Raw genomic sequence first — 25955 nt, forward strand, 5'->3', positions numbered from 1 at the left:
TGTAGAATTTACTAACACACACACACATACACACCACACACTATTTTATTATTATTTTTTTAACGTTTTATTTATTTTTGAGACAGAGAGAGACAGAGCATGAACAGGGGAGGGGCAGAGAGAGAGGGAGACACAGAATCGGAAGCAGGCTCCAGGCTCCGAGCCATCAGCCCAGAGCCCGACGCGGGGCTCGAACTCACAGACCGCGACATCGTGACCTGAGCTGAAGTAGGACGCCTAACCGACTGAGCCACCCAGGCGCCCCAACCACACACTATTTTAAAAGGAGTTCTATGTGTTGTACCAATTGATGAACTCAATTGGTTCCTGCTGCTTCATAGAAATAACAAACAGCCACCCACGTAAAGTTACTATTTGAACAGCTACCTGCCTGGACATGTCTTAATTAACAATGATCAAAGTCAGTACAGGACCCAGGGGCCAAAATGTAAAGTCATTTTGACATTACGTTTTTGTTACAGATACAAGATCGTTATTGGGTTTACTGGCCACGAAAGGAGAGGATACGTGTGGAAGTAGACTTTAAATGTCAGTAATCCTCACCACTATGCAAGATGCGATTAAACGAAGGCTATGGGACAGTCACATTGATCTGATAAAGTTACTTTTGGGCAGAAAGATGAAAGAAACATGTTTTCTGCCAAAGGCTTGATTATGAAAGAGGACTTCAATCACCTCCATCCATTTCGTCCTTGGTCTGCACTTTTTAACTGATTAAGACCTGATTAATTCTTCCCAGTTTATCTCCTAACTCAGGCAAAAGATCCTGAGGGCAAAGCATCCCCCCATGGGACCTAAACTACCCTCCCAAGCACTAAGGTCTGCCCTGAGCTAGCTGGACCACAGGTGGCTGACCCCATGACAATCACCAACCTGACCTTTACTGCCCACCTGCATGTACCCATGATCTTTGTCCCACATTTTTCTTATCTGAATCTGGTACTTTGGAAGTACCAGTACTTTGGAAACAGTCTTTGTGACGCTGGCAGTCTGTCTGCAGTCTCCCTGGTGTTGGTCTCATGGAATAAATCCCTCATTTCACCACTGTGGGTTCCTCTGCCTTTGGAATCTGTCAGTGGCCAGTGGCCAAATCTGGTCTGTTTGGGACCCCTGGAGCCAGGCTTTCTTACAACCCTGCGCCCAGGCTCCAGTAATTTTTAAAACGTATATATACATGAATACATTTGGAAACTTCCATATCTCAGAATACTTTCTAGGAAAGCTATTTCTGTGGTTTCAGAGGATTACATTTCCCTTTAGTCCGAGGATTAGGTGTTTGAAAGTGGCACTTGAATCACCTCTCTGAGATTATTAAGAAGATGATCAAATTGGGGCGCCTGGGTGGCTCAGTCGGTTGAGGGTCCGACTTCGGCTCAGGTCATGATCTCATGATCCGTGAGTTCGAGCCCCGCGTCGGACTCTGTGCTGACAGCTCAGAGCCTGGAGCCTGCTTCAGATTCTGTGTCTCCCTCTGTCTCTGACCCTCCCCTGTTCATGCTCTTTCTCTGTCTCAAAAATAAATAAAAACATTAAAAAAAAAAAAGAAAAGATGATCAAATCTTACAGAAAACTACAGACAGGTGATTTTCATCACCCTTGCCCCGGGGCTGTCTTCTCCTAAATCACCATAAACCATTCTGCGGTTGTAAAAGTTTTTTGTTTTATTTTGTTTTGTTTTGTCTTGTTTTCCTTAAAGCCTGACAATGACTTTTGTAGGAGGGTGGCTTGGGGGTGTCTGTGAGAAGGGAGGCTTGGCCAAGAACTCATTTCCAGGAACTACATTTATCCCTTGGGCCTGGTCAGGCCACAGCCCCCAGTGCATTGAGTTCAGCCCTTCTTTCAAATAGGGTAACTCTTGTGCCAGTTCCAAAGCTCCTACTGCAATTCTACTTCCTATGGGCTCTTCTTTGAAAAGGAGGATTAACTTTCTCAGCCCTTCAACTAGTCCAGCTCGAGTTCTGAGAGCAAAGAGCAGCAGCGAAAACAGTACATTGGCGCCAACCCTTCAGCTCGGGCCTCCTCTAGGTGCGGCCTTGTGTAGAATTGTTAGTTTGATTAAGTCTGATAGGCCGAGGCTGCGGGTGGGGGGAGGAGACGAGAGAGGCCCCGCCCCCTTGGAATGGGATTGGTTCCCTCTGTCGGCGGGGCCGGGCCTTTCGCTTCCCGGTTAGATAGGTGGAGCGAAACATGTCATTAAGGTGTTGTCTACCTGAGCCCCGTGGGTGTGGGCTGTTCCCTCACTTTGTGGTTTTAGATTTTCAAAGGGGCGGCCTTCTTATTGGTTGTGGGATCAGGTTCCTGAAGCTGGTCTTCTGTACCTTGAAAAATGTCCTCGTAACAGAAGGCGCCAAGGAGCTGAAGTGCAGTTCACACACAGGAGAGAAAATGACGAAGGTTCCTCAGGGGTTTGATTTCAGTTTCTTAAATGACGAAGAAGCCAGGAAGATCCTTCAGGTGCTGGAAAGAAATGAGGAGCTGCAGAGGGCAGACAAGGACAGGATCAGGTACACGGCCAACTCCTCTCTTTTCCCGGGGCCTTGCGGGGGCGCGGGCGCGCGCGGAGGGGGCGCGCGGCTGGGGCGGCGCACCTGTCGGGGCCTCCGGGGGAGCGCGCCGCCCCGCGGGGGAAAGCGGCGCTCGGTTTCTCCCGCGAGGGCCGTGGGCGTCCCGGGCGGGCTGGCCTGCGAGTCTCCGGGGCGGGCACGGCCTTCGGAGCGTTTCTCTTTCCGAGTGGGTCCCGCCGAGCCGCCCCGGCCGGCACACGTGGGCGGCGGGCGGCCGCGGGGGCCCGGGCGGGGTGGGCTCGGACGTCCCCGGAGCGGTCGCCGGGGGCGGAGGCCGGCTGGGCGGGCGAAAAGGGGCGGGGGCGCTGCGCGGCGCGAGGTCCTGGCGGGCGCGCACCCACGTGCTTACTGACACCGGTCCTGCAGGCGGTGCGCCCTCGCCGGTGTCCTTCTCCCTCTGCCCCAGAGACGCCTCTCTCCGGCCCTCGCCGACAGTCGGCGGCGCCTGGGAGAGATGGCATCTCCCCGGCGGCGAAGTGGTCCCACCCCAAGGGCCGGAACTCCAGCAACTTGCCAAATTGTGTGGAGTGAGCTGGCGTCGGATTGGGACGCGCGGAGTGGCCACAACGCGTGGGTCTCCTTGCCGGTAGTGCTGCGCCGTTTCACCCTTAACCTTACTATGCAGTGTTACAGGTGAGGGATTAGATACCAGAGAATAAAATCGAGAGATCATTGCCTGGGATGTAAATGGACCCGTTTTTCTGCTGGCAAAGTGCCGGATAGGCCCTGGAACGAATACGAGGACTTTCTCACCGATTCTAGAATAGACCCATCCAAGGCCTTCTCCGGTTGACCCTGGAAGGGAATTCGGGCCATCACTCTCAGACCAAAAAGTGTGTCATTGATTGGAATTTGGCAAACCGCTTCGTTTGTGAGCAGCTTCTTGGTGATGTGGGTTCTAGGTTTCCCCCTCCTTTCAAAGATTCCAGTGCCCATCCCTCGCCCCCCCAGGGAAAAACCTGCAAAGATGCGCTTCACCTAGGAAAACCCTAGTTGGTCTTTGTAGAAGCAGTTAGAATACACTGAACCCAAAGCCCTGTCTTCACACCTCTTCAGTAGATACATCTCTTGAAGTTGGAGGATGTGCATTTCACATCGTCATACTCTGCCTTCAGAAAAATAGGCTCCATCATTTCCTCATTGCGTGTCCACACCCATACACATCCACGTGCGTGCACCCATACATATGCACGTGCACCATCCACAGGCACACCCAGCCTGGGGAAGGAGGACTTTAGAATTGTATGTAGTTTGTTTTCAACACATTTCCCAAAAGGACTAAGGAACTGGGGGGCTGTCGGTGTGTCCTTGGAAGTGTTTCCTGTCTCTGGAGAGGATGGGGCTTAAGTGATCCAGTATATATAGTTGGGGAAACTGAGGGGAGAATTAGGGAACAAGAGGAGGGAAGGAAGTATCCACTGAGGATGCTTCATGGCTTCTCGTGAAGTGTAGTTTTAGAAATAGTAGTAATATTATGTATTTTAATTTTCATTCAAGAGGATTTTGGCTTTTTATATTTGACCTGACGTTTGCCTTGTGTTTCCTCAATAGTAGCTCATGGTGTCCATAGCAGTCGCCTTTGGGGGGAGTTAGAAGTATTCGTAGGTGGCAAGGCCATTGGGCTGGGCCTTAGAAGGAAGGCGGAAACACCTTTTCCGACTGCATGAAACTCATATCCTAACTGGGGCATCAACAGAAAAAGGCATAATGCTAAGACAAAATCAGTACTGTAACTATTCAACTATTAAAAATAATCACCTCAATAATTTTTAAAATGTCATCATTAAAATATAAAAATAACTTAGGGGGTACGCCTGGGTGGCTCAGTCGGTTAAGCATCCAATTTCGGCTGGTCATGATCTCCCAGTTCATGGGTTTGAGCCCTGCGTCGGGCTCTGTGCTGACAGCTCAGAGCCTGGAACCTGCTTCAGATTCTGTGTCTCCTTCTCTCTCTGCCCCTCCCCTGCTTGGTCTCTCTGTCTCTCAAAAATGAATATACATTAAAAATTAATTTTTTAAATAATGATTTAGGGGGGCACCAGGGTGGCTCAATCGGTTGAGCGTCTGACTTTTTTTTTTAAGTTTATTTATTTTGAGAGAGAGTACAAGCAGGGGAGGGGCAGAGAGAGAGGGAAAGAGAGGATCCCAAGCAGGCTCCATGCTGTCAGCACAGAGCCTGATGTGGGGCTTGAACTCACCAACTGTGAGATCATGACCTGAGCAGACACCAAGAGTCAGACGCTTAACCGACTGAGCCAGCCAGGGACCGCTTCGACTCTTGATTTCAGCTCAGGTCATGATCCCAGGGTTGTGGGATGGAGCCCTGAGTTGGACTCCGTGCTGAGCATGGAGCCTGCTTGGGATTCTCCTTCTCTCTCTCTCTCCCCCTCTGCCACTCTCCTCCACTTGTGTGCTTTCCCTGTCTCGCTCTCTCTCTCTCTCTCTCTCACAAAAAATAAATAAAAATAAAAATAACTTAGGGACATTGGTCACTTGGGCCAAATGCTCAAGGCAATTATTTCTAGTACGTTCTTTCCCGCTGGTTAATTCCTGAACCCCACTATCACATCCCCATCACTGGGTAGCAGTCTGATGGCCTTGCGCTGCTCACCAGCTCACGTGCGTGGCTTTAGTAGCAGATGCTGACATGCAGAGAAGACCTGAGATAACATGTCAACTTGGCTGCCGTTGCTCATTTTGGATCATATTTTCCAAATCAAAAGTCAGGACACGTGACTTATCATGCAAGAGTATTATGTAGGAGACAGTACAACAGGCCTGTCTGAGAGACTCTGGGAGGGCTTTTTGCTCTACAGGTTTTCCCCACTATCCCAAAAGAAAGCATTTCCTGTGAAAGCTTCATAAGCCAACGTGGCATAAAACAAAGAGGCAATTACCATTAATTGATACGGAAGAAATTTTGAGCTTTCCTAGCCCCCAAAATAACCTCTTTCAGGTGTTTCTGAAACCTTAGGACACATCTTGATGAATGATGCCCAGAATAAGTCAAGGTAAAGCACAGACGCTCGCACACACGGTTCCAAACCTCACAGCTTGTGTGCCGAGTGTAGCTCCCCAGGGAAGGAGCTTGGCAGGGCCACTCTCGCCACTTGGGGTGCGCGGCCTCCACAAAGCCTCCCTGCGAAACATGTGCTAAATGTTATTTTTGCTTTTTACTTTTTTCCATAAAAGTGAAAATCTTCTTCGGATTTCATTTGGTTGGTGAAAACAGGTACTAATGTCGGACTTGCATAAAAGCGAAGTGGCTTAATGCAAACTTTGGAATATGGGTGGGGAAGAAGAGTATCTGAATTGAGAAAGAGTCTTAAGATATCTTGGCTAGAACAGGGGCGCCTGGGTGGCTCAGTCGGTTGCGTGTCCGATTTTGGCTCAGGTCATGATCTCACGGTTTGTGAGTTCGAACCCCGCATCGGGCTCTGTGCTGAGAGCAAGGAGCCTGCTTCAGATCCTCTGTCTCCCTCTCTCTGCCCCTCTCCCACTTGTGTGCACGTGCATACTCTCTCACTCTCTCTGTCTAAAAAATAAATAAGCATTAAAAAAAAAAAAGGCATCTTGGCGAGAACAATAAGGGACCAAATGGAGAAGTTTGTCAAGTTTGCTGGTTGGGCACAATTGAGGAGTTCATTTATATCTATAATAGGCTTGAGGTGTCTACAAAGCAACTAAGAAGTATCTTATAGTCAGAAATATAGAACCACAGTGTCATGCGGGGCCAGAGATGCCCAGAGGTGGATGTTAAAGGCCAGAGAGTAGTTGAATTCATTGTGTGAGACCCAATAGCCCCACCCATAGACATGGTCCTGAACACACAGAACTTCCCCTGCTCTTCCCTCATCGGTATCAGATCTCTCTGGCCCCAGCTTAGTGGGAAAGTATTTGCATTAAATATTATTTATGTTCCTGATAAAGAGTTGATTCAAATACTGAAGAAAAACACTAAGATTCAAACTGATAAACAGGCAAAAGATAAAAATAAGTTGTTCATGCTCGAAGATATCCCAACAGTAAACAAAACATTATGGGAAAATGTTCACCCTCACAGTGATAAAGAAATGCAAATGGGAGTAATATCAAAATACCACTTTTAAAAATAACAGGAAAAAACTGTTGGTGAGGGTTGGCATGAAATGGATAGATTCAGCATCTTGTTAGTGGCATATAATAATAATAACAATTGTAAGTGGAATACAATCCTTTTGATAAACAATATGGCGCTACCTATAAAGTTATGCCTTAACCTTGACCCAGTCCAATTCTTGGATATTTCTCATTAGTAGGAGTCTGGGATAGAGAAGATGGCCACACCAACATTTATTAAGTGCTGCCTTTTATAATAGTAATTACTGTGATTTTGATAACAACTCACATTTATCAATCCCTTACTGTATACTAGGCACTGTACTAAACGTGTTACATGTGTTTAATTGTCCCAATAACCTCGTTATGCACACACTTGAATTTCCGTTTCACACAGAAGGAAACAGCTTAACAAAGGTTGAGTATCTTGTCCAAGTTAAGCAACAGAGCCAGAATTTAAATCCAGATCTAACTTAAAAATTATTTTACCCATCAGCATTGAATAATCCTCACCACCATCCCTTGGGGGTAAGTTGTGTTGATGGCTTTGTACAGAAGGAAACTGAAATGTCTCAGGGTTAAGGAACTTGCCCAAGGTCACACAGATCCCCAGTGACAGCTAGAATTTGAACCCAAATAAATTCTTTCCACTGTACTGTATTTTTCCCTGAGGAAAAACAAGACATTTACTCTCAGATAATAATTACAGTATTAAAAAATAGCAGAATAGTGGGAAAATAATACCAACATAGTGGGGCATTTCTAATCTAAATATCCAATAAAAGTTCAGTCATTGTAATCGACAGTTATGAAGATAATTGTATCTTGCCCGGTTCGATATTTTAATTTTACCTTTACTATCTTGTTGTCAAGGTGGTGCAGACCCCTCAAGCTCAGCACGAATACAGGTGAGGGGCAATGCTTACGAGTCATTGGTCTGTGAAAAAGCAGACACAAAATACTGACTGTGTTGTTATTTCAGTTTCTTCTGGGGACGGCAACTAGAAAAAAATAGGCACAAATCTACCCTTCTCCTTTTGGTGAATCTCTGGGGCCTGACGTGGCTCCCGGCACATGGTGGACAGACAGTAAACATTTGCTGGAAGGACTGGGCTTGCCTGGCAGCCATGAGTGTCTCTTGTCTGCCCTCGAGCTCAGCACTGCTAGGATGGGGAAAGGATGTGTGATGTGCATTGCTGGGCAGCAATGCTGGGCACCTGCCGTCTCCTGAGGCTCCAGGAAGGCAGAGGAGGGGAAGGGTACTGGATTCCGTGGCTTAGAGGTCAGAGACCCCGAGGACAGGCAAGGTGCCAGCATGCAGTAGGCTTCCAGCGAATACTTCCTTGATGGGAAACTCATGGCCTGCATGGGCCAGAGTCAGGGGCTTCTGAAATCCCTAGCTTCTCTCCCCACTTCAGCTCAGTGTGTTTTACCTTCTTCCCCTTCCCCAGATCCCCTCCACGCTCCAGACAGGATTCCTCCCACCTCTGAACCCCGAATCGCACGATAGTCTGTGTTACATTTAACCGGCTCTGCCCTGTGAGTCTGGAATCTGTACTACAGAAATACTTTGAGAGCCAGGTAAAGAGGTGGAAATTACCACTTCGGTTCCAGTCTGACAGTCCCAGGTAGGACTTCTCAGGCCTTGCACAGTCTGTGGTTCTAGCCACAGTGAGGAAAAATGGCTGAGAGTTAGAGTCACAGTTTATTGGCAGGTGGAAATTTTCCCCATACTTATCTCATACTGTGGAGGCAATTGTGTGTGTGCATGTGTACATGTATATACACAAATACATGTAATATATATGTATTCATATATGTATACATATTTAATACATAAAATCTAAAAAGCATCTTTTTTAAACATTATTTTTTAAGTTTTATTTACTTATTTTCAGAGAGACAGAGACAGTGTGAGAGGGGGAAGGGTAGAGAGAGGAGGAGAGAGAGAGAATCCCAAGCAGGCTCTGCACTGTCAGCCCAGAGCCCGACATGGGGCTTGAACTCTTGAAACCATGAGATCATGACCTGAGCTGGAACCGAGAGTCAGATGCTTAACCGACTGAGCCACCCAGGTGCCCACATCTTACTTTTTTACAAATCTTTGAAAAACACAACTACCTTCTTGTCACCCCCCATGTCCAGCCCCCAACGCCACCTATCCCTGTCTCATAAATGTAACCGAAACAGAATGTGCCAAGAGATTATACCAACTACTCAGCTCACAGAACAGATACCAACAAATCAAAAATGTTTATTTTTCCTCTTGCAGAAAACTTACAAAGTATAAGACATCACAGCACCTGGTGCAATCAGGTTGTAAAATGGCAAGTCTAAATTTAGACTATCTTTGCTTAATGGCAAAGCTGTGGCCCAGGAGGGTTTTCCAGAACTTAGTTTGTTTTGTTTGTTTTTTTAATGTTTATTTTTGAGAGAGAGAAACAGAGCTTGAATGAGGGAGGAGCAGAGACAGAGGGAGACAGAATCTGAAGCAGACCCCAGACTCTGAGCTGTCAGCACAGAGCCCGATGCGGGGCTCAAACTCACCAACTGTGAGATCATGACCTGAGCTGAAGTTGGATGCTTAACCAACTGAGCCACCCAGGCGCCCCCTGAACTTAGTTGTTTCTGATTGATGTATACTATTGTACTTGAGCCACGGCTCCAGAAGGGGAATGTTTATCAAAATGGTGGAGGGTCCATAGCTGTGGACACTGTAGCACCTTGCAGAGTTTAAAAGCTAAGACACACAGTCTCCTGTCCTAGGCTTTCTGCCTGTCCTCTGCTGTCCCAGCTGGTGAAGTCAGCCTCTGGCTAAGAGATCAATTTTCAGGAAACACTGGACTCCTATTTATGGGACATCTACTATGTGCCAGACATTGTGTTGGCCCTGAGAATACAGCAGAGAATAAAACACAGATTCTGCACCAAATGGCTTCCATCTATGAAAGTTTTTGGTTGATGGTCAATGCTGTAAGGCGAAGTGTTCGCACTAACGCAGCTTGCCCTGGAGCAGCCCCGTGTGACCTCGGGAAGGGACCATGAAGACCACCTGGAAGTCACAGGAGGACCAGGTAGGCTTGCTTGTTCTGATCGTTTAATAAGATGTGGATTAACATGGATCTCCAAGCTGTCTGCAGTTTCCAGTAACATCCAATTTAATTAATTCCTTTAATCCTAGGGGCCATCTTTCTGTCAAACACATTCTCCTGTCTAGTTACTGCCATGGATGGGTCTCCCTGTGCAGTACATGTGGGATTACTCTAATAGCGTAGTTTCATACTGCAAGGTTTGGGGACAGTGTCATTTTTTAGCCTTTGTGACATTATAACTCTTTTAGCTTTTAAAGTCTTTCATATCTGTTTAGCCTTATCATAATCTGATAGAGCAGGTATTTTTTTTAATGTTTATTTATTTATTTTTTTTGAGAGAGGGAGAGTGGGGGAGGGGCACAGAGAGAGAGGGAGCATAGAATCCGAAGCAGGCTCCAGGCTCTGAGCTGTCAGCACAGAGCCCGATGGGGGGCTTGAACCCACGAACCGTGAGATTATGACCTGAACCCAAGCCCGATGCTCAGCCGACTTGAGCCAGCCAGGTGCCCCCAGAGCAAGTATTTTTATCGTTGTCAAAACCTAATGATAATGACAGTAGTAATAGCCCATATTTATTTAGCCCTTGCTCTGTGCTGAACTCTTTATGTACACTTTCTCATTTTAATTCTCACTCCCCTCTGATGAGTTAAGGGCTCTTTTTGCTAATCTCCATTCTGCAGGGGAATGGTAGGGAAGAGAAGTAACGTGGCTGAGATAATAGTGCAGGGAGTATTGGATTCGTGAAGTCCGTGTGCACTTAATTACTACACAGCACTGCCTCCCACCATGGCGTGCAAAAGGTTGGAGTGATTAGCCCTACACCGCCCATCCAGCTTGTAAGAGGACAGATGTTTTCACTTGAAAACTCTCACTTCCAGGGCGCCTGGCTGGCGCAGTCAGAAGAGCGTGTGACGTTGGATCTCAGAGTCGTGAATTCAAGCCCCACATTTGCTGTAGAAATAACTTTAGAAAATAAAATAATTTTTAAAAAGCCCTCTTATTTACACTGACTATGAAATTAGAGAACATACAACTCTAGCTTGCCATGTGCCCAACTAATATCATTAAAGAAAAGGGCCTAAAAAGGGCGCCTGGGTGGCTCGGTCGGTTGAGCGTCCAACTCTTGTTTTCGGCTCAGGTCATGATCCCGCGGTTCGTGGGTTCAAGCCCCACGTTGGGCTCTGTGCTGACGGCTCAGAGCCCGGAGCCTGCTTCAGATTCTGTGTCTCCCTCTCCCTGCCCCTCCCCGGCTCATGCTCTCTGTTTCTCTCTCTCAAAGAGTAAACATTAAAAAAAAAAAAGGGCCTAATGGATGTTAGGGTACAACTGGTGGTTATTTGCCATATATAGAAAAAATTGCAGGTAACCATTTATGTTTTAAAAAGGATGTATGTGGGGTGCCTAGGTGGCTCAGTCCGTTTTGCATCTGACTTCGGCTCAGGTCACGATCTCTCAGTTCATGGGTTCGCACCCTCTGTCAGGCTCTGTGCTGACAGCTCAGAGTCTGAAACCTGCTTCAGATTCTGTGTCTCCCTTTCTCTCTTCCCCTCCCCTGCTTATACTCTGTCTCTCTGTCTCTGTCTCTCTCAAAATTAAACATTGAAGAAAAAAAAAGAAAAAGCATGTATGCATTTTGTAAGGATATGCTCCAAACTGTTAAGATGGCTATCTCTTGGGCATGATATTTAAAGGGACTCTAACCATTTTCCTATTATTTTATTTCTAATAATTATTATGGGTTATTAAAAATGATGGCTATTTCTTTTTTCTTTAAGATTTTATATTTTTTATGTAATCTCTATACCAATATGGGGCTCGAACTTACAACCCTGAGGTCAAGAGTCACTTGCTCTACCTACCCAGCCAGACAGATACCCCGATGGCTATTTCTTTTGATAATAAATACAAAATATTTGACTATCTTTTTAAACTTCATATCTTTCAAAATAATTTGTCTTAAAAAAAAACCTGGATGTTTTTCTGCCCTTTTCTTTTTTTTTTTTTTTTTTTTTCAACGTTTTTTTATTTATTTTTGGGACAGAGAGAGGCAGAGCATGAACGGGGGAGGGTCAGAGAGAGAGGGAGACACAGAATCGGAAACAGGCTCCAGGCTCCGAGCCATCAGCCCAGAGCCTGACGCGGGGCTCGAACTCACGGACTGTGAGATCGTGACCTGGCTGAAGTCGGACGCTTAACCGACTGCGCCACCCAGGCGCCCCTGCCCTTTTCTTGATTATGTTTTATACATATTGTAATGTTAATATATCCGTGGGTACGTTAGGTTCTGTACAGTCAATCTTGACATGGTCAAGGATTGTCTTAGGGATGGAGAGTATCACACACCTAGTAGATGCTTTAATTAATTGGACCTTGACTTATGTCTGTGAAGGAATGCGAAGTAAGGGAAAGAAAGATTTGGGGAAGCCAAGGACAAAAAAAGGGTCAGGTTAAGCCTAGTCCGAAAACATTTTTATTCCTGTTGGCACACATGAGTCTTAAGACTGAACCAGCTGGCTTCGAGCCCTGCTGAAGCAATTTGGGTCTGTTTTTCTGCAGTTAGTTCTGCATAGGCCCCATATTTGAGAGCTGTAGGCTCACCTCGCTTTCCTCAGGAATGTTTCCTTATTGGCATTGTCAATGGCCCTGTTTAAAGGCCATACTTAAAGTCTCAGCTTGGCATACCACAGGAGCCAGCTTCCTCATTCCATGTGCATTAGGCTTTCTAGATGAAAGAGGAAATTGGGGGCTGCCGTGACCAAACTCCCCACTTCCCAAGGAAAGGTTGTGGTGTTTTATATTTCTATCAAGGTTGCTTTGGTTTCAACTTTAAAACAGTGGATTTCACAGCAGTGGAAGGGGGAAGGGGGCTGGGGGCAGACAGAAGAGTAACCCGTCAACCACAGCTCTGTTCTCCAGATTTGTTAAGAAGATGTGTTGTCCAGGTTTTGGGAGGGGCCGTGCTCCCTCTGAAGGCACTGGGAAGGATGTGTTACGGGCCGCCTCCTAGTTTGTGGTAGTTCCTTGGCCCATGGCAGTGTAACACCAGTCTTCACAGGGCATGTATGCTCTGTCTCTGTCCACATTTTCCCCTTTTGATAAGGACATCCGGTCCTATTGGATTAGAGCACACCTTAATGAGTTCATTTTAATTTGAATAGCTCTGTAAAGTCCCTATCTCCAAATAAGGTCATAGTCTGAGGAACTGGGGGTTAGGACTCTCCTATGTCTTTCTTAGAGGACACAATTTAACCTGTAACAGTAAGGCTGGTTCAGTACTTTAAAATAGATTACTGTAAACCACCGTATGATCACATTAATTGATGCAGAAAAGCATTTGACAGAATTGAACATGCATTCATGATAAAAACTCTTGGCAAGAAAGACATAGAACCTGATGAAAGGCATCTGCAAGAAAATTTATAGCCAACATCATATCTAATGGTAAAAGACGAAATGCTTTTTCCCAAAGATCAGAAACAAAGCAAGGATGTACAATCTTTGTACAAGGATGTACAAGCGTCTGACTGTGGCTTAGGTCATGATCTCAACAGCTCGTGAGTTTGAGCCAGCCCCGCATCAGGCTCTATGCTGACAGCTCAGAGCCTGGAGCCTGCTTCAGATTCTGTCTCACTCTCTCTCTGCCTCTCCCCAGCTCACATTCTGTCTCTCTCTCTCTCAAAAATAAATAAAAACATTTTTAAAAATGTTAAAAAAGAAAAAAGAAAATCCCCCAAAAACATCTGCCAAAAAAAAAAAAAGCCCTGGAATTAAGAAGTAAATGTAGCATGGGGCGCCTGGGTGGCTCAGTTGGTTAAGCCTCCGACTTCAGCTCAGGTCACGATCTCACGGTCCGTGAGTTCGAGCCCCGCGTCGGGCTCTGGGCTGATGGCTCAGAGCCTGGAGCCTGCTTCCGATTCTGTGTCTCCCTCTCTCTCTGCCCCTCCCCCGTTCATGCTCTGTCTCTCTCTGTCTCAAAAATAAATAAACGTTAAAAAAAAAATTAAAAAAAAAAAAAAAAGAAGTAAATGTAGCAAAGTGATAGGATATAAGATCAATAAACAAAATCTATTGAGTTTCCATATAGTAGGAATGAACCATTAGAAAAGCAAGGGAATTGAATAGAGAAAACAATTTTGAAAATGAAGAATAAAATTGAAAGAATCACAGTACTTAGATTTTAAGGCTTTACCGTAAAGCTACTGTAATCAACATAGCATAGTATTTGTGAAGGGAAAGACCTTTAGATTAATAGAACAGTATAGAGTCCAGAAGTAGACTCCAAAATACAACCAATGGATACACACACACACACACACACACACACACACACACATATATTTTTTACCAAGGTGCAAAGGCAATTCAATGAAGGATAGTCTTTTCAACAGATGGTGTTGGGATAAGTGGGCACAAGGCTGGAAATGTTTTCTTCACCCCAAATGAAACCCATTAGTTCTTCTTAATTTCAGCCCCTCCTCCTACTCCCCCACCCCCCCACCCCCCACCCCCCAGTTACTGGTAATCACCCATCTGCTTTCTGTCTCTATGTATTTACCTATTTGGGATGTTTCATATAAATGGAACCATCCAATATGTAACTTTTTGCATCTGCTTTAGTTAGCTTAATATTTTCAAGGTTGACTCACCTTGTAGGATTTATCTACACTTTGTGCTTTTTTATAACCGAATGATATTCCATTGTATGTACATACCACAATTTGTTTATCCATTCTGTTGATTAACATTTGGGTTGTTTCCGCTTTTTGGCTATTGTGAATAGTGTTGCTATGAGCTCACCTACAAGGATGTGAGTCTCTGTTTGCAATTCTTTTGAGTATAGACCCAGGAGTGGAATTACTGTGATATTTCGTAACTCTGTATTTAACTTTTTAGGAACCATAGAACTGTTTTCTCCCACATTGACTTTATACAGTTGTGATCATATTGTGTATGTTTTTGTTTATTTATGTAACATCTAACATAAAAATCACCCCTTCAAATTAAAGATTCATAGTCAACATTATTTTTTGTGGCTGCATACTGTTTTATATATATTTTATAATTTAATCTTTTAATATTTTAGCCACTTTGATTTTTTATTATTTTTAAAATAAAAACTTTTTAACATTTATTTATTTTTGAGAGACAGAGAATGGGGGAGGGGTAGAGAGAGAACGAGACACAGAATCCAAAGCAGGCTCCAGGCTCTGAGCTGTCAGCACAGAGCCCGATGTGGGGGTCGAACTCAAGAACTGTGAGATCATGACCTGAGCTGAAGTCGGACGCTTAACCGACTGAGCCACACGCCCCGATTTTTTCTTATTTTTTGCTTCGTGTTGCTTTATTAGATAACACTGTGACAAACCTTTGTGATAACATTGTTAATTCCATTTAAATTGTTTCTGTAGGGCAAATTCCACAAAGTAGAATCATTAGTTTATAGCACATTTTCTAAATTCTTGTGACCTGTTACCAAATTACTTTCCTAAAAATGTTCTACCAAATTTCACCTTTACCGGCAGTATGGGAAGCCTACTATTTTATCTTACCCTCCCAGACCTGGATGGTATTATTATTTTTAAAAATCCTTGCTAATTTTGTAGGAAAAAAAAAAAGAAAGAAAATTTTAATTTAATTTCTAGCACTGGTTATAATGAACTTGAACTTTTTTCATATGTGTACACTTCATGATTTGTGAGTTGTCTATTCATATCTTTGCCTATTTTTATTTCGGGATTTGTGTTCAAAATGCTCTTTGTCATACGTAACGGATCTAACCATGGCTTTAACAAATTTGGGACAAATTTTTCTGACATAACAGGATATCTAGAAGTAGGCACCCACTGGCTGGGTTAGTGGTGTAGGATGTCAGGATGGTGTCTTGCGACACAAGATGGCTACAACTGCTCTGAACATCACATTTCTGTCCCAGGCATGAAGAAGGGAAGATGGTGGAGCCAATTATACCTGCCATTTATCATGGAAGTAAAAGCTTTCCCGTATGCCGTCCCAGTAGATTCCTCCTGATGTCTCATTGACCAGAACCGTATCGCAAGGCCACCCTTGCTACAAGGGAATTGAGAAATCAGGAAGTGGGATTCAGATGTTTGGCTTAGACCAATCATGATCCCTCCCCTGAAACTGAATACTTTGCTGCCCACACCAAAACCAGAAAGGAGAGTAACTGGAGAGATTAGATTCTGTCTGACGTAGTATCTCATTGTATGTATGTTTTTTTTATTGATTTATATATTTCTGTATACTTAAGGAAATTGACTTTTGTCCTGTTTATTACAAATACATTTCCTAGTTTTCAGTTTGCACTTCTATTTATCTGAATCATAAGGAATTTTTTTTCCATCTTTATAGAACAAAATGTACCAGGTTTTAAAAAATGTTCTTTTTAAGATTAGAAAGTTCTACCATCTAGAGATTAGGTCAACATTCATTCACCTCTACCTTTTAAAAATCTTTTTAAAAAACTAACTTTTTTGATGTGCCTGGGTGGCTCAGTCAGTTAACATCCGATTTCGACTCAGGTCATGATCTCACGGGTTCGTGAGTTTGAGCCCCACGATGGGCTCTGTGCTGACAGTTTGGAGCCTGCAGCCCACTTCAGATTCTATGTCTCCCTTTCTCTCTGCCCTCCCCCTCTCAAAAATAAATAAACATTAAAAAAAATTTTAAAGCTCACTTTTTAATGATCTGATATATATTTTATCTTTAGAGTAGGATAATTCTGCAAATTGATTTTTTTTCCCAAATGGCTAGCAAATTTATTTCCATCTACTTCTAAGGCCTGCGGTTGTTCCTTTTAGAGAAAGAACTGGGGAAAACATAATAGCAACAAAGTGTTGATAAGGCAAATCCTATACCATCAGCTATCGTGAAACTAAGAAGGAAATTGTAGGGAAGAGGCTCTTGTACAGAGAAGTGTGATTTGTACATCTATTAATACACATAGATAATGGGTCATGTTTCAGTTTTCTTCCTCTTCCCATTTTCTATGCCAGGTAGCAAACCCAACTGAGGGTAGACCATTCATCCTGAGATCTGCTTCAAGTGACCTGGTTGTCTTTTTGGTTCTTTTGACAGTCAAACCAGTACCCTGGTAAGATGATGTAAGTTTTTAATATATAACAGAATTAATCTGCTTTAGAAATTAATCACAAGGAGGGGTACCTGGGCGGCTCATTTGGTTAAGCGTCCAACTCTTGACATCGGCTCAGGTCATGATCTTATAGCGTGGTTTGTGAGATTGAGTCCCACGTCAGGGGCTTTGCACTCACAGCCGGGACCTGCTTGGGATCCTTAGTCTCCCTCTCTCTCCGCCCCTCCCCTGCTCTTGGGCTCACGCACACTCTCTCTCTCTCTCTCTCTCTCTCTCTCTCTCAAAACAAATAAACGTTAAAAAAATTAATCACAAGGATAAGTGATTAACAAGATTACTAGACAAACAAGCAAACAAAATTAAAACCTCACATGTTGTGAATTTAATGTTTACCTCTCACAAGGGAGCTGGCACACAGCTCTTGAGGATATCATCGTTGGCACATCAATCACGGTCCCACCAGGAAAACAGAAAGTAGTCCTCATGTAAAATAGAATGTAGTGCAGTGAATTGGTTACAGGGTGGTAAAAAGAGATACCAATCAGGGAACATTGAGGCAAAACTGAGACTGGCAGCTATAGGAAGCCTGGAGGCAGCAGTGTGCTGGTAACTAGCTCCCCCTGGAGAAAAAAAAAAAAAAAAAAAAAAAAAAAAAAAAAAAAAAAGCAGCCTTGATTTGTAGCATTGGCCAATTTCCAGCTAGCATTAGTTTAACAACCAGCTTGCAAAATTCCTGAGTATTTAACAATCTGCCCTTGTGAGCCAGTACAAGCCAGCTCTGGCACACCCCTGGTTGGGGAGGAAAAGGGAGCAGGTGGTGTTATCCAAGCCTAGGCTATGATCCCCACCCCCGCCCCGAGAGAAACTGCAGCCAACCGTGCAGGCCTGTCTGGGGATTTGGAGGCATGGGGAAGGCAATCACTGCCAGAAGTTTTGCATGAAGCGGAGGAGGAGAAAACCCTGACTTCTTCCTTCTTCTCGCCCTCCAGTCTCCTGCCAGTGTCTGGCTGGAAGCAGCTGACGGGTGGTGACAGCCTAGAGATTCAGCTTGCAGAGCTCATCGGCCAGCAGCACTGAGCAGAGCAGGGGAAGGACAGTTCCTTGTTGTCTTTTCTCTCCTGTTCCTGTTGTCCTCTTCCTTCGTCCTGTAGAGTCTGCAGTTTCTCACTGCCCAGGCTTAAATTGCTAAAGCTTTGCTTCCTGCCAGATAATTCTTACGCGTTTTCCTTCCTGTTATCCTGTACAACTGTCCATGGTCATTCTGTGTTGTTTCACCATTCCCCTCACTTCGGCACATTTTGGGAGTTGCCGCCTTCTGCTCTGGCTTCTCCGGGCTGCTGCTTCTCCGTGCTTCTACTTCCTGTGTCCTGCTCAGTTTCCATCTTGCTCCTGTGAGTCAGGGTCTTTGGGTAGAAAGGAGGAGTCTCACTGAGGGCACCTAACGTAGAGAGGGCTTTGCAGAAAGGTTACACGTGGACTGAAACTGGAGTTTGAAGGACGTGGGGAACCAACACGGCTCCAGGGACCAGCCACACACTCTGCTTGCACGTCACAGCCCACACTGCCCTCTTAGGATGCCCTTGATTGTTTGGCTGCTGCTTTTCACATTCTCTCATGGGCATGACCATCATGCCAGGTCACATGACACCTGTCTGGCCAGCCCGTAGATGGTCTGCCTTAGGGTCGGTCTGCAGCACCCTCTGGGGGCAAGTGTAGTAACTGCAGTTCCTGAGCAGGGGCCATAGACCATCTAGTTCAGCTAAAAGTGATACAGTGTTGGTGTGGCAGGTGCTAAGAAGGGGCTTGCACTTGCTTTCTGTGTGCCCACCTGTGCACTAAGATACTTGTTGTCTTCTTGGTCTCTATGAGGACAGGTCCTGGCCCACAGGCTCTGCTAAGACATGGGTTCTCAAACCTGGCTGAAATGACAACCACCTGAGAAGCTCTCAAAATTAACCAATGCCAGACCCCCACCCTGACATTCTGGCTTAATCGGTCTGTGATCAGGCTGGGCGTGGGTATCTTTTTAAAGCTCCCTAGATGACTCCCTTGTGCAGGAAGCAATCCCAGCCTAGCTGCCTGGGCATCGGGCACTGACTCCTCCTGGCACATCTTTCCTACACTCCTTTGCACAACTTCAGGGAGTGTTGATTTTCCGGAAACCCTGTGGTTTGGGAGGGGAGAGCCAGGAGTCCTAGCAAAGGACAATGGAGAGGGCTGTGCCTGCGTCAGATGTAAGGAACCTTGTTTCTAGTGCTTTCCCACTTTAAAATTACTTGGTAGGGGGGCGCCTGGGTGGCTCAGTCCATTGAGCGTCCGACTTCAGCTCAGGTCATAATCTCATGGTTCGTGGGTTCGAGCCCTGCATCGGACTCTGTGCTGACAGCTCAGAGCCTGGAGCCAGCTTCGGAATCTGTGTCTCCCTCTCTTTCTGCCCCTCCCCTGCTCATGCTGTGTCTCTCTGTCTCTCAAAAATTAATAAACATTAAAAAAAATTTTTTTAATCAAAAAATAAAATAAAACTGCTTGGTAGGATCAAAAGGGAACCTTCTGTCCCTGGAGCTGTTTAGTCTGGCAACGGGAAGAAGTGCTTTTTGCTTTTTGTTGCTTTGTTTTGTTTCACTGCCCACTAAGTGTGGGTTATGCACAAACACAAACGCTGTCATATCCACAAGCAGCTTAGATCCTGTTCTTGGGAACTTGCTGTCTTGCTGTAGCCACAGGTCCTGCACACTGACTGTTGAGTGGTCATGTTCAAGGTCAGGAAGTAGGAGGGAACAGATAAAGAAGGCAATGGGGAAGCCCAAGGAGTTTCTGAAAGGGAAAAGCAGCCTGGGGTCAGTACAGATTGGCCGGAGGCAAGAGGAAGGAATTGTGTACCTCTCTGTGCTGATGCTGTGATTATTCAGGAATACTTGACTGGTGACATCTTAACTATATGCACTAGTATAAAGCCTACTGGGTGCACTTGAGCCCCCTAAATAAGGTAGAAAGAATGAATACGATTATCCTTATTTTCCCCAGAAATTATTAGCCTGATTTCTCTCTTTTCTCAAAGAGTCTCAGGACATAGTTAGGTCCATTGGTGGATGTGGGACTTGAACACAGGACTCTGACGGTGCCCAAGGCACTTGTGCTGCATGTTCTGTGGCCCTGTGGGTAAAGTGACCCAGGCAAGGGATGGTGGAGGCAGGTGGACAAGTGTAGGTTCGAAGGGAAATTAATACCTCAGTTTTAAGGGCGTTAAATGGCAGTTGAGAGGACATGTGATCAGAGTTCATCGCAGTGGCAGTGTGGGGTCAGGTCGAGGGCCCCTGTGATCTCCATCAGTCCCACCCCAGCAGCCACACCAGTGAGCTCACCATCCACGTGAGCCCCGAGGCTGCCCACGAATCGAGGCTCCCCCCTCCCTTCCACCGCCGTTAAGTGGGCATCCTTAATGGTTGTCAAATGTAGCTGACACGCAGGCAGGAGTGACAGCAGGGCCCTGGAGCTCTGCAGACAAAATCGTCACAGGCTCCCCCATGGCCAAGGACCATCTGTGGGTCTATATGAAATCCCCTAAAAACAGCCAGCATGTTCATTTAAATCGTGGCAGAGCTCAGCTGGGGACCCAGGTTTTTCCCTTTTTATTTTTAGGCTTTGAAACTGCAGAACATTTTTTTAAATGTTGATTTATTTTGAGAGAGAAAGAGTGAGCAGGAGAGGGGCAGAGAGAGAGTCCCAAGCAGGCTCTGCGCTGTCAGTGTGGGGCCCCACACAGGGCTCAGTCCCATGAAACTGTGAGATCGTGACCTGAGCAGACACCAAGCATCGGACGTTGAACCGAGCCAGCCCCCCAGGCACCCCTAAACTGCAGAACTTTTAACAGCCTATTTTTTAAAAAATTGCTGTTGTGTGTTTTATGTGTGGTTTTCTTCTTTGCTTCCAGATCACAGCAAGCTATATAAAAACAGCTTTTTGAGGGGGTGCCTGGGTGACTCGCTCAGTTGAGCGTCCGACTTCGGCTCAGGTCATGATCTCACAGTTCGAGAGTTCAATCCCCACGTCGGGCTCTGTGTTGACAGCTCAGAGCCTGCTTGGGGTCCCCTTTCCCCTTCTCTCTGTGCTCCTCCCCTGCTCATGCTCGCTCACTGTCAAAAAATAAACTTTTTTTAAAAAAATGGCTTTTTGGACTGTGTATAATTGAGGGTGGTCTAAGCTGCCGGCCGAATTCCTGTGCATTTGTGCATGTCGTGGCTCCCTGTCAGGATGCACAGAAGCCACATGTGTGCTCTGCTTTCTGAAAGCCGCCCCTCAGTCGTGGGTACTGGTGCTTCACCCCTCAGAGTAGGCAAAGCACCACAGCTCCGCTGGGCTCGTTCCTCGTGGGGGAGCGTGTCAGGGAGGGCCTGGCCACGCTCCTGCTCTCTCTGCTCCGCTTCCTGGGGCTCCCCCTCCCTCCTTAAGGACATCACTCTCTCCCCTATTCTCAGCACCCACCCACCCCCCATCCCGTCCAAACACATTCTCATTTGTAGGTGATACTAACCTCGGCTCCACGCAAGGCAGCTGGAAGGGCCAATAAATTAGGTCATGTCTGTCCACAGCAGTTTAATTGCTTGGCCACCGCCGTCCAGGCAAAAGTCTTTAAAAGGTTTATGAGTAACATATTCCCTGCAGGGTAGCTGTCTCCACCTTCAAAGCACACCGTACCCCACCCTCGCCTCGCTCTGCCTGGTGTTCTGTACCCGGGTTCCGCGGAGCTCTGAGTCCAGCCTCCCGCCCAGCTGCTTTTCATTCGCCCCATGTGTCAACGTTCCACACCCTGCTCTGGGCCTTATGGGTGCTTCAGGAGCGCTCACGGCCCCAAAAAGATACATAGGTTTTTATTGTAACTTTTTTTATTAGAAACAATTCCCACGGGTCTAAGGACCCACTAACAAGTGTTGTAAATGGCACAATTTCCCAGCCGTGCTTCCGAACAATGATAGTCTCATCGTGAAAGTTGATAAAAAGGCTTTTCTGTTCTCAGCTCATCTGACCTTCCTCTGTGAGGTGCTCCAGGCCACTCACGGGTGGCAAAAATGGAAGCGTCTTCACCTTTAGGGGCCTGGGTCTCTTGGGGAGGTAGGGGCCCCACCTCCTTTGGCTTGGACCGGCCTACCCTCCCGGGATGCAGCAGTCGTCAGGACATTTTAATTGCAGGTCGGTCAGTCGTCAGCATCAGGTATTGGGAGTTGCACTGCAACTTCACCTCTTTCTCTTGGCATTTCCAGGTGTGACGAGCTCCTGTTGGCAGCGTGAAGGCCTTTGTCTGTGGAGCCTGTCGCTGCCCCAGGACCCTCCTCGTGGTGCCTCGCAGCACTGGGGGTCAGAGGCTGGGTACCCCTGTGTTCCTCTTGGGGTGAGAGCCCCATAAGATAGATTTTTTTCCCCCATATCGTGGATTCAGCAGCACTTCTGTGGAGCAGCTCTCATTATTTAGCAGATGCCCTTGAGATTCTGCTGTGACCCTAGTACCAGAGATACAAAACCAGGGAGGGAGAATGTTTTAAAACAGCGTCTCTAAGGGCGCCTGGGTGGCTCAGTCGGTTAAGCGTCCAACTCTTGATTTGGGTTCAGGTCGTGATCTCACGGTTTATGGGTTCAAGCCCTGCATGGGGCTCTGTGCTGACAGCACACATCCTGCTTGGGATTCTCTCTCTCTCTGCCCCTCTCCCCCTCTCAAAAATAAACAAACATTAAAAAAAAAAAAAAAAAAAACCCAGCTCATCTCCTGTAACATGGCAGACAATAAGCTAGCTGTGCACAGGGACACAGAGGCCATTTAACCCCACGTGAGGTCTCAGGGAAGACATGGGGTGTGGAGGACTGCGGGGACCTATGGGCATCGCCAGGAGTGAGGATCACTAGAATTCAAAGTGCAAGCCAGTCCCCGGCCAGAGGGCTCGCTACAAACTGAAGGCCTGTGGAGCCACTGGGATGCCTGTCACAGTAGAGTGACCGTCAGTGGTAGATGGCTCTGGGTGCGGCGGACGCCAGGATGACACGAGGTATGTGTAGGGGACTTGACTGGTGATGCAGAGAAGGGGAAAGGCTCGAGAGATATTTGGAAAATTAAACGAGCAGGCCTTGGGGCTGATCGGCTGGAGAAGGGAGAAAGGACCGTTCGTGTGAACTCAGGTTTCTCACTTTGAGGAGCTTTTGACATTTGGCCTGCTGTTTACACTGAAACTGGGAGATTCCAGTAAATTCTACGCTCTGTGAGTCCAGAGAGTGCGAAAGGACCTCAATTCGTCCACCACCTTTTAAACATCGAGCTACTTCATCTCAGGATGTACTTTACCTCTTGGCAACGAAGGTCATGTTTTAGGCCTGGATCGCCGTCCAGGGAGGGGTGGGCGGAATTCAAAGCAGAGCCCTGGCAAGGGAGACTGGAACTCGCTCCCCGGGTCCAGATGGCCTGGTCAAGGACTCTTAGGCAGAGGCTGCCAGCAGCCGCCTGACGGCCGAGGAGGGACTGACCCACAGGAACCACCACGCGCCGGGCCGAGGTGAACAGCCTGCCAGACAGCAGGCGCCCAGGCAGCCACAGGAACCTGCAGGTGCTTTCATTTCCTCCCCGTCACCTTGGGACTCCTGTCGGGAGCTGTTGCTCGCTCCCGTGCTCAGCAAAACTAATTGAGGCTGACTGATTAAGGCCCTCTTCCCCTCCAAAAAGAAAAAACCAAAAAACACAAAAAACACAAAACACCAGACATCTCAAGCGCTGTTTCCCTTCGTGAAGAAGCGGCAGGCTGACCTGATAACAGTGCCCTTCTCTGTACGGGTCAGCACGAGGGGGGAGTCTCCTCTCTCCGGTGCACCCCCGTGCTCCAGGCTCGGGCACCGGCGATCTCGGTTTCGAAGCTTGTCCCGAGTCACTAAAGAGAGAGAGAAAGGCATCATTCTACCCCGTGCCACCGAACACCGACCAGGTAAGCTGCTGTGTGCCAGGACGGAGCCCCTGGCAGCTCGTCTGGCCCAGGTAGTCCAGAATCCGCGTGAATATATCAGACGTATGTCTCTAGGTTCAAAGCAGCCAGGCTGAACGCAGTGCCATCAGCAGGCATGACGAGCAAGGGAAAAGATGCCCCTTGCCAAGTTTACCGTGACGGGAGTTTATTTAAATAAATGGCAGCTTCTTTGGGGATCCAGATTAGTGAATTTTCATTTCATTCAAATAAGACCTACTTGACAAGTATTTTGAGGACCTGCTGCGGTAAATGCAGAGTGTAGAACCCAAGAAATGTGTAATCTCTTTGGGTGGACAGGGCATGAAAATTGAAACCGTATACTGCACATGACCAAGTAACTAATGGGTGGCAGGGGTTTTGGAGAGAGAGAGAGACGGACGGGTTGGCGGTGAGAGGTGGATGAGCGGGCTGCGGATGAGGGGAGAAAGACTCCCAATTCCGGCTTCTTAACGCTCCCTTTGTGCCAAATCTGCATTACGCACTTACAGAACTTTAATCGGCAGTTAGACGCGCAAATCTTCAATTCAGAAAGGCCATTCCGGTGTCAGTGTTGGGAACTAAAATCCTAAAGAATGGGGCTGGTGTTTGTGTATTGTGGGTAATGGCAGACTGACTGTGGTGTTTCCTCACCCCTGCCTTCATCCCCGCACCCCCCCCCCCCCCCCCCAGGATCTCTTCACCTTCAGTAACTTCTGCTACGTGTTCGCTTTTTTTTTTAAGCAGAAATTGCTAAAAATAATTTTTTGAAGTTGCACAAGGAGAATGAGATTTAGGCTGCCTGTTTACATTTTATCACTGAACTTATTAATCTGTAATTAATAAGTTACAGAATCACTTCTGATGAAACAGGAGTTAACTGCGTGTTGAAAGGTGATGTGTCATTCTCCTTATCTCCGGCATTTAGGTGAATCTGCTGAATCGAGGAGCAGTCACCCAGTGTATTGGTGTTTGTGTGAGTGACAGACATGAGGCCAGAAAAAGAAAAATATTTTTAAGTTTATTTATTTATTTTGAGAGAGAGGGAAAGGGAAGGAGAGAGAATTCCAAGCTGGCTCCACACTCAGCACGTGGAAACAGGATGGGCTCAATCTCACGACCGTGAGACCACGAGACCATGACCTGAGCCAAAATCAAGAGTCAGACGCTTAACCCTCTGGGCCACCCAGGCGCCCCCGCAAAACGAAATCTTTAACTTCCCCTCCAAGATCTGTTCTTTATAAGAGAGTGTAGGAAGCCTCCAGAAGACCTGTATGATCTTAGTACTGAACCTTCTCCCATATGTGTCTAACAAGGAATTGAGAGAATTTCAGAGTCTCTGGGACCCTTATTTATAGCCCAGTGACACAGGATAGTAACAAAAATATTAGTAGATAATGACTGACTTCCATGAGGAAGCTTGGACGATTTCTCTTGATGCAAGGCCGGCAAATAAAAACTTACTAGGAACACAGAAATAAGACAAAAACAAACAAAAGCAACTTCCTTTGCTCAAATTTCTCTCTACCAGTGACGATCTTCAACTATATCCCCTTCCTACACACACACAATCTATTTTCCAAATCCTTCAATCATTCACTGAAGAACAAGCATCACTAGTGAGGAACAGTGGCAAATTCAGACTCTGCCCTAGTAGGGCTTACACTCCAGGAAGTATATTCCCACCTGTCCTTTACGACCCCTCTCCGCCAATGCTTTCCCCGCACTAATCATATCCTTCTTGATTATTGCAAGGCAAGAGTCTTGGTTGCCTATTACATGATTGTGATATAATAAGAAATATATATATTTGATCTTTGTCTCTGGTTCCTGGAATCGAGCTTCTAAAACCCTTGTAATTTCATGAGTGGCAGGGATGAGAGGAGTCTTTTGTTATTCATAATAAGATCCTTTCACCCTAACCTGGGTCTGTAACTCCTGGAAGTTGGGGTCAGAGGAACCAGGATTGGAACTTTTAGCCCCAACCCGTGACCTCCAGGGAGAGGTGGACAGGGTAGGGGCTGGAGACTGACTTAATCAATAATGGCCGATGGTTAGATCACCCGTGCCTACATAATGAAGCCTCTATAAAACC

At 46.4% G+C, this 25955-nt stretch overlaps 1 protein-coding gene and 1 long non-coding RNA gene across 3 annotated transcripts in view; one reads left to right on the top strand and one right to left on the bottom strand.

The window, feature by feature from the left end:
- Positions 1 to 2278: 2278 nt before the first annotated feature.
- EXPH5 (exophilin 5) overlaps positions 2279 to 25955 on the top strand; it is a 76867-nt gene continuing 53190 nt past the window's right edge. For both annotated transcript variants that reach the window (XM_049613928.1, XM_049613935.1), the window contains exon 1: positions 2279 to 2525. In XM_049613928.1, coding sequence (XP_049469885.1) covers positions 2407 to 2525 — 119 coding nt within the window. In that variant the 5' untranslated portion in view covers positions 2279 to 2406. The remainder of the gene's footprint in view (positions 2526 to 25955) is intronic.
- Positions 12558 to 18422, bottom strand: LOC125910276 (uncharacterized). Its single transcript, XR_007453930.1, has 3 exons — positions 18105 to 18422; positions 17280 to 17506; positions 12558 to 12886 (listed from the first exon to the last, which is right to left on the bottom strand). It is a non-coding gene; the product is annotated as an uncharacterized LOC125910276 (long non-coding RNA).

This window comes from Panthera uncia, chromosome D1 (genome assembly GCF_023721935.1).
Source record: "Panthera uncia isolate 11264 chromosome D1, Puncia_PCG_1.0, whole genome shotgun sequence".
NCBI classification, from domain to species: Eukaryota; Metazoa; Chordata; class Mammalia; order Carnivora; family Felidae; genus Panthera; species Panthera uncia.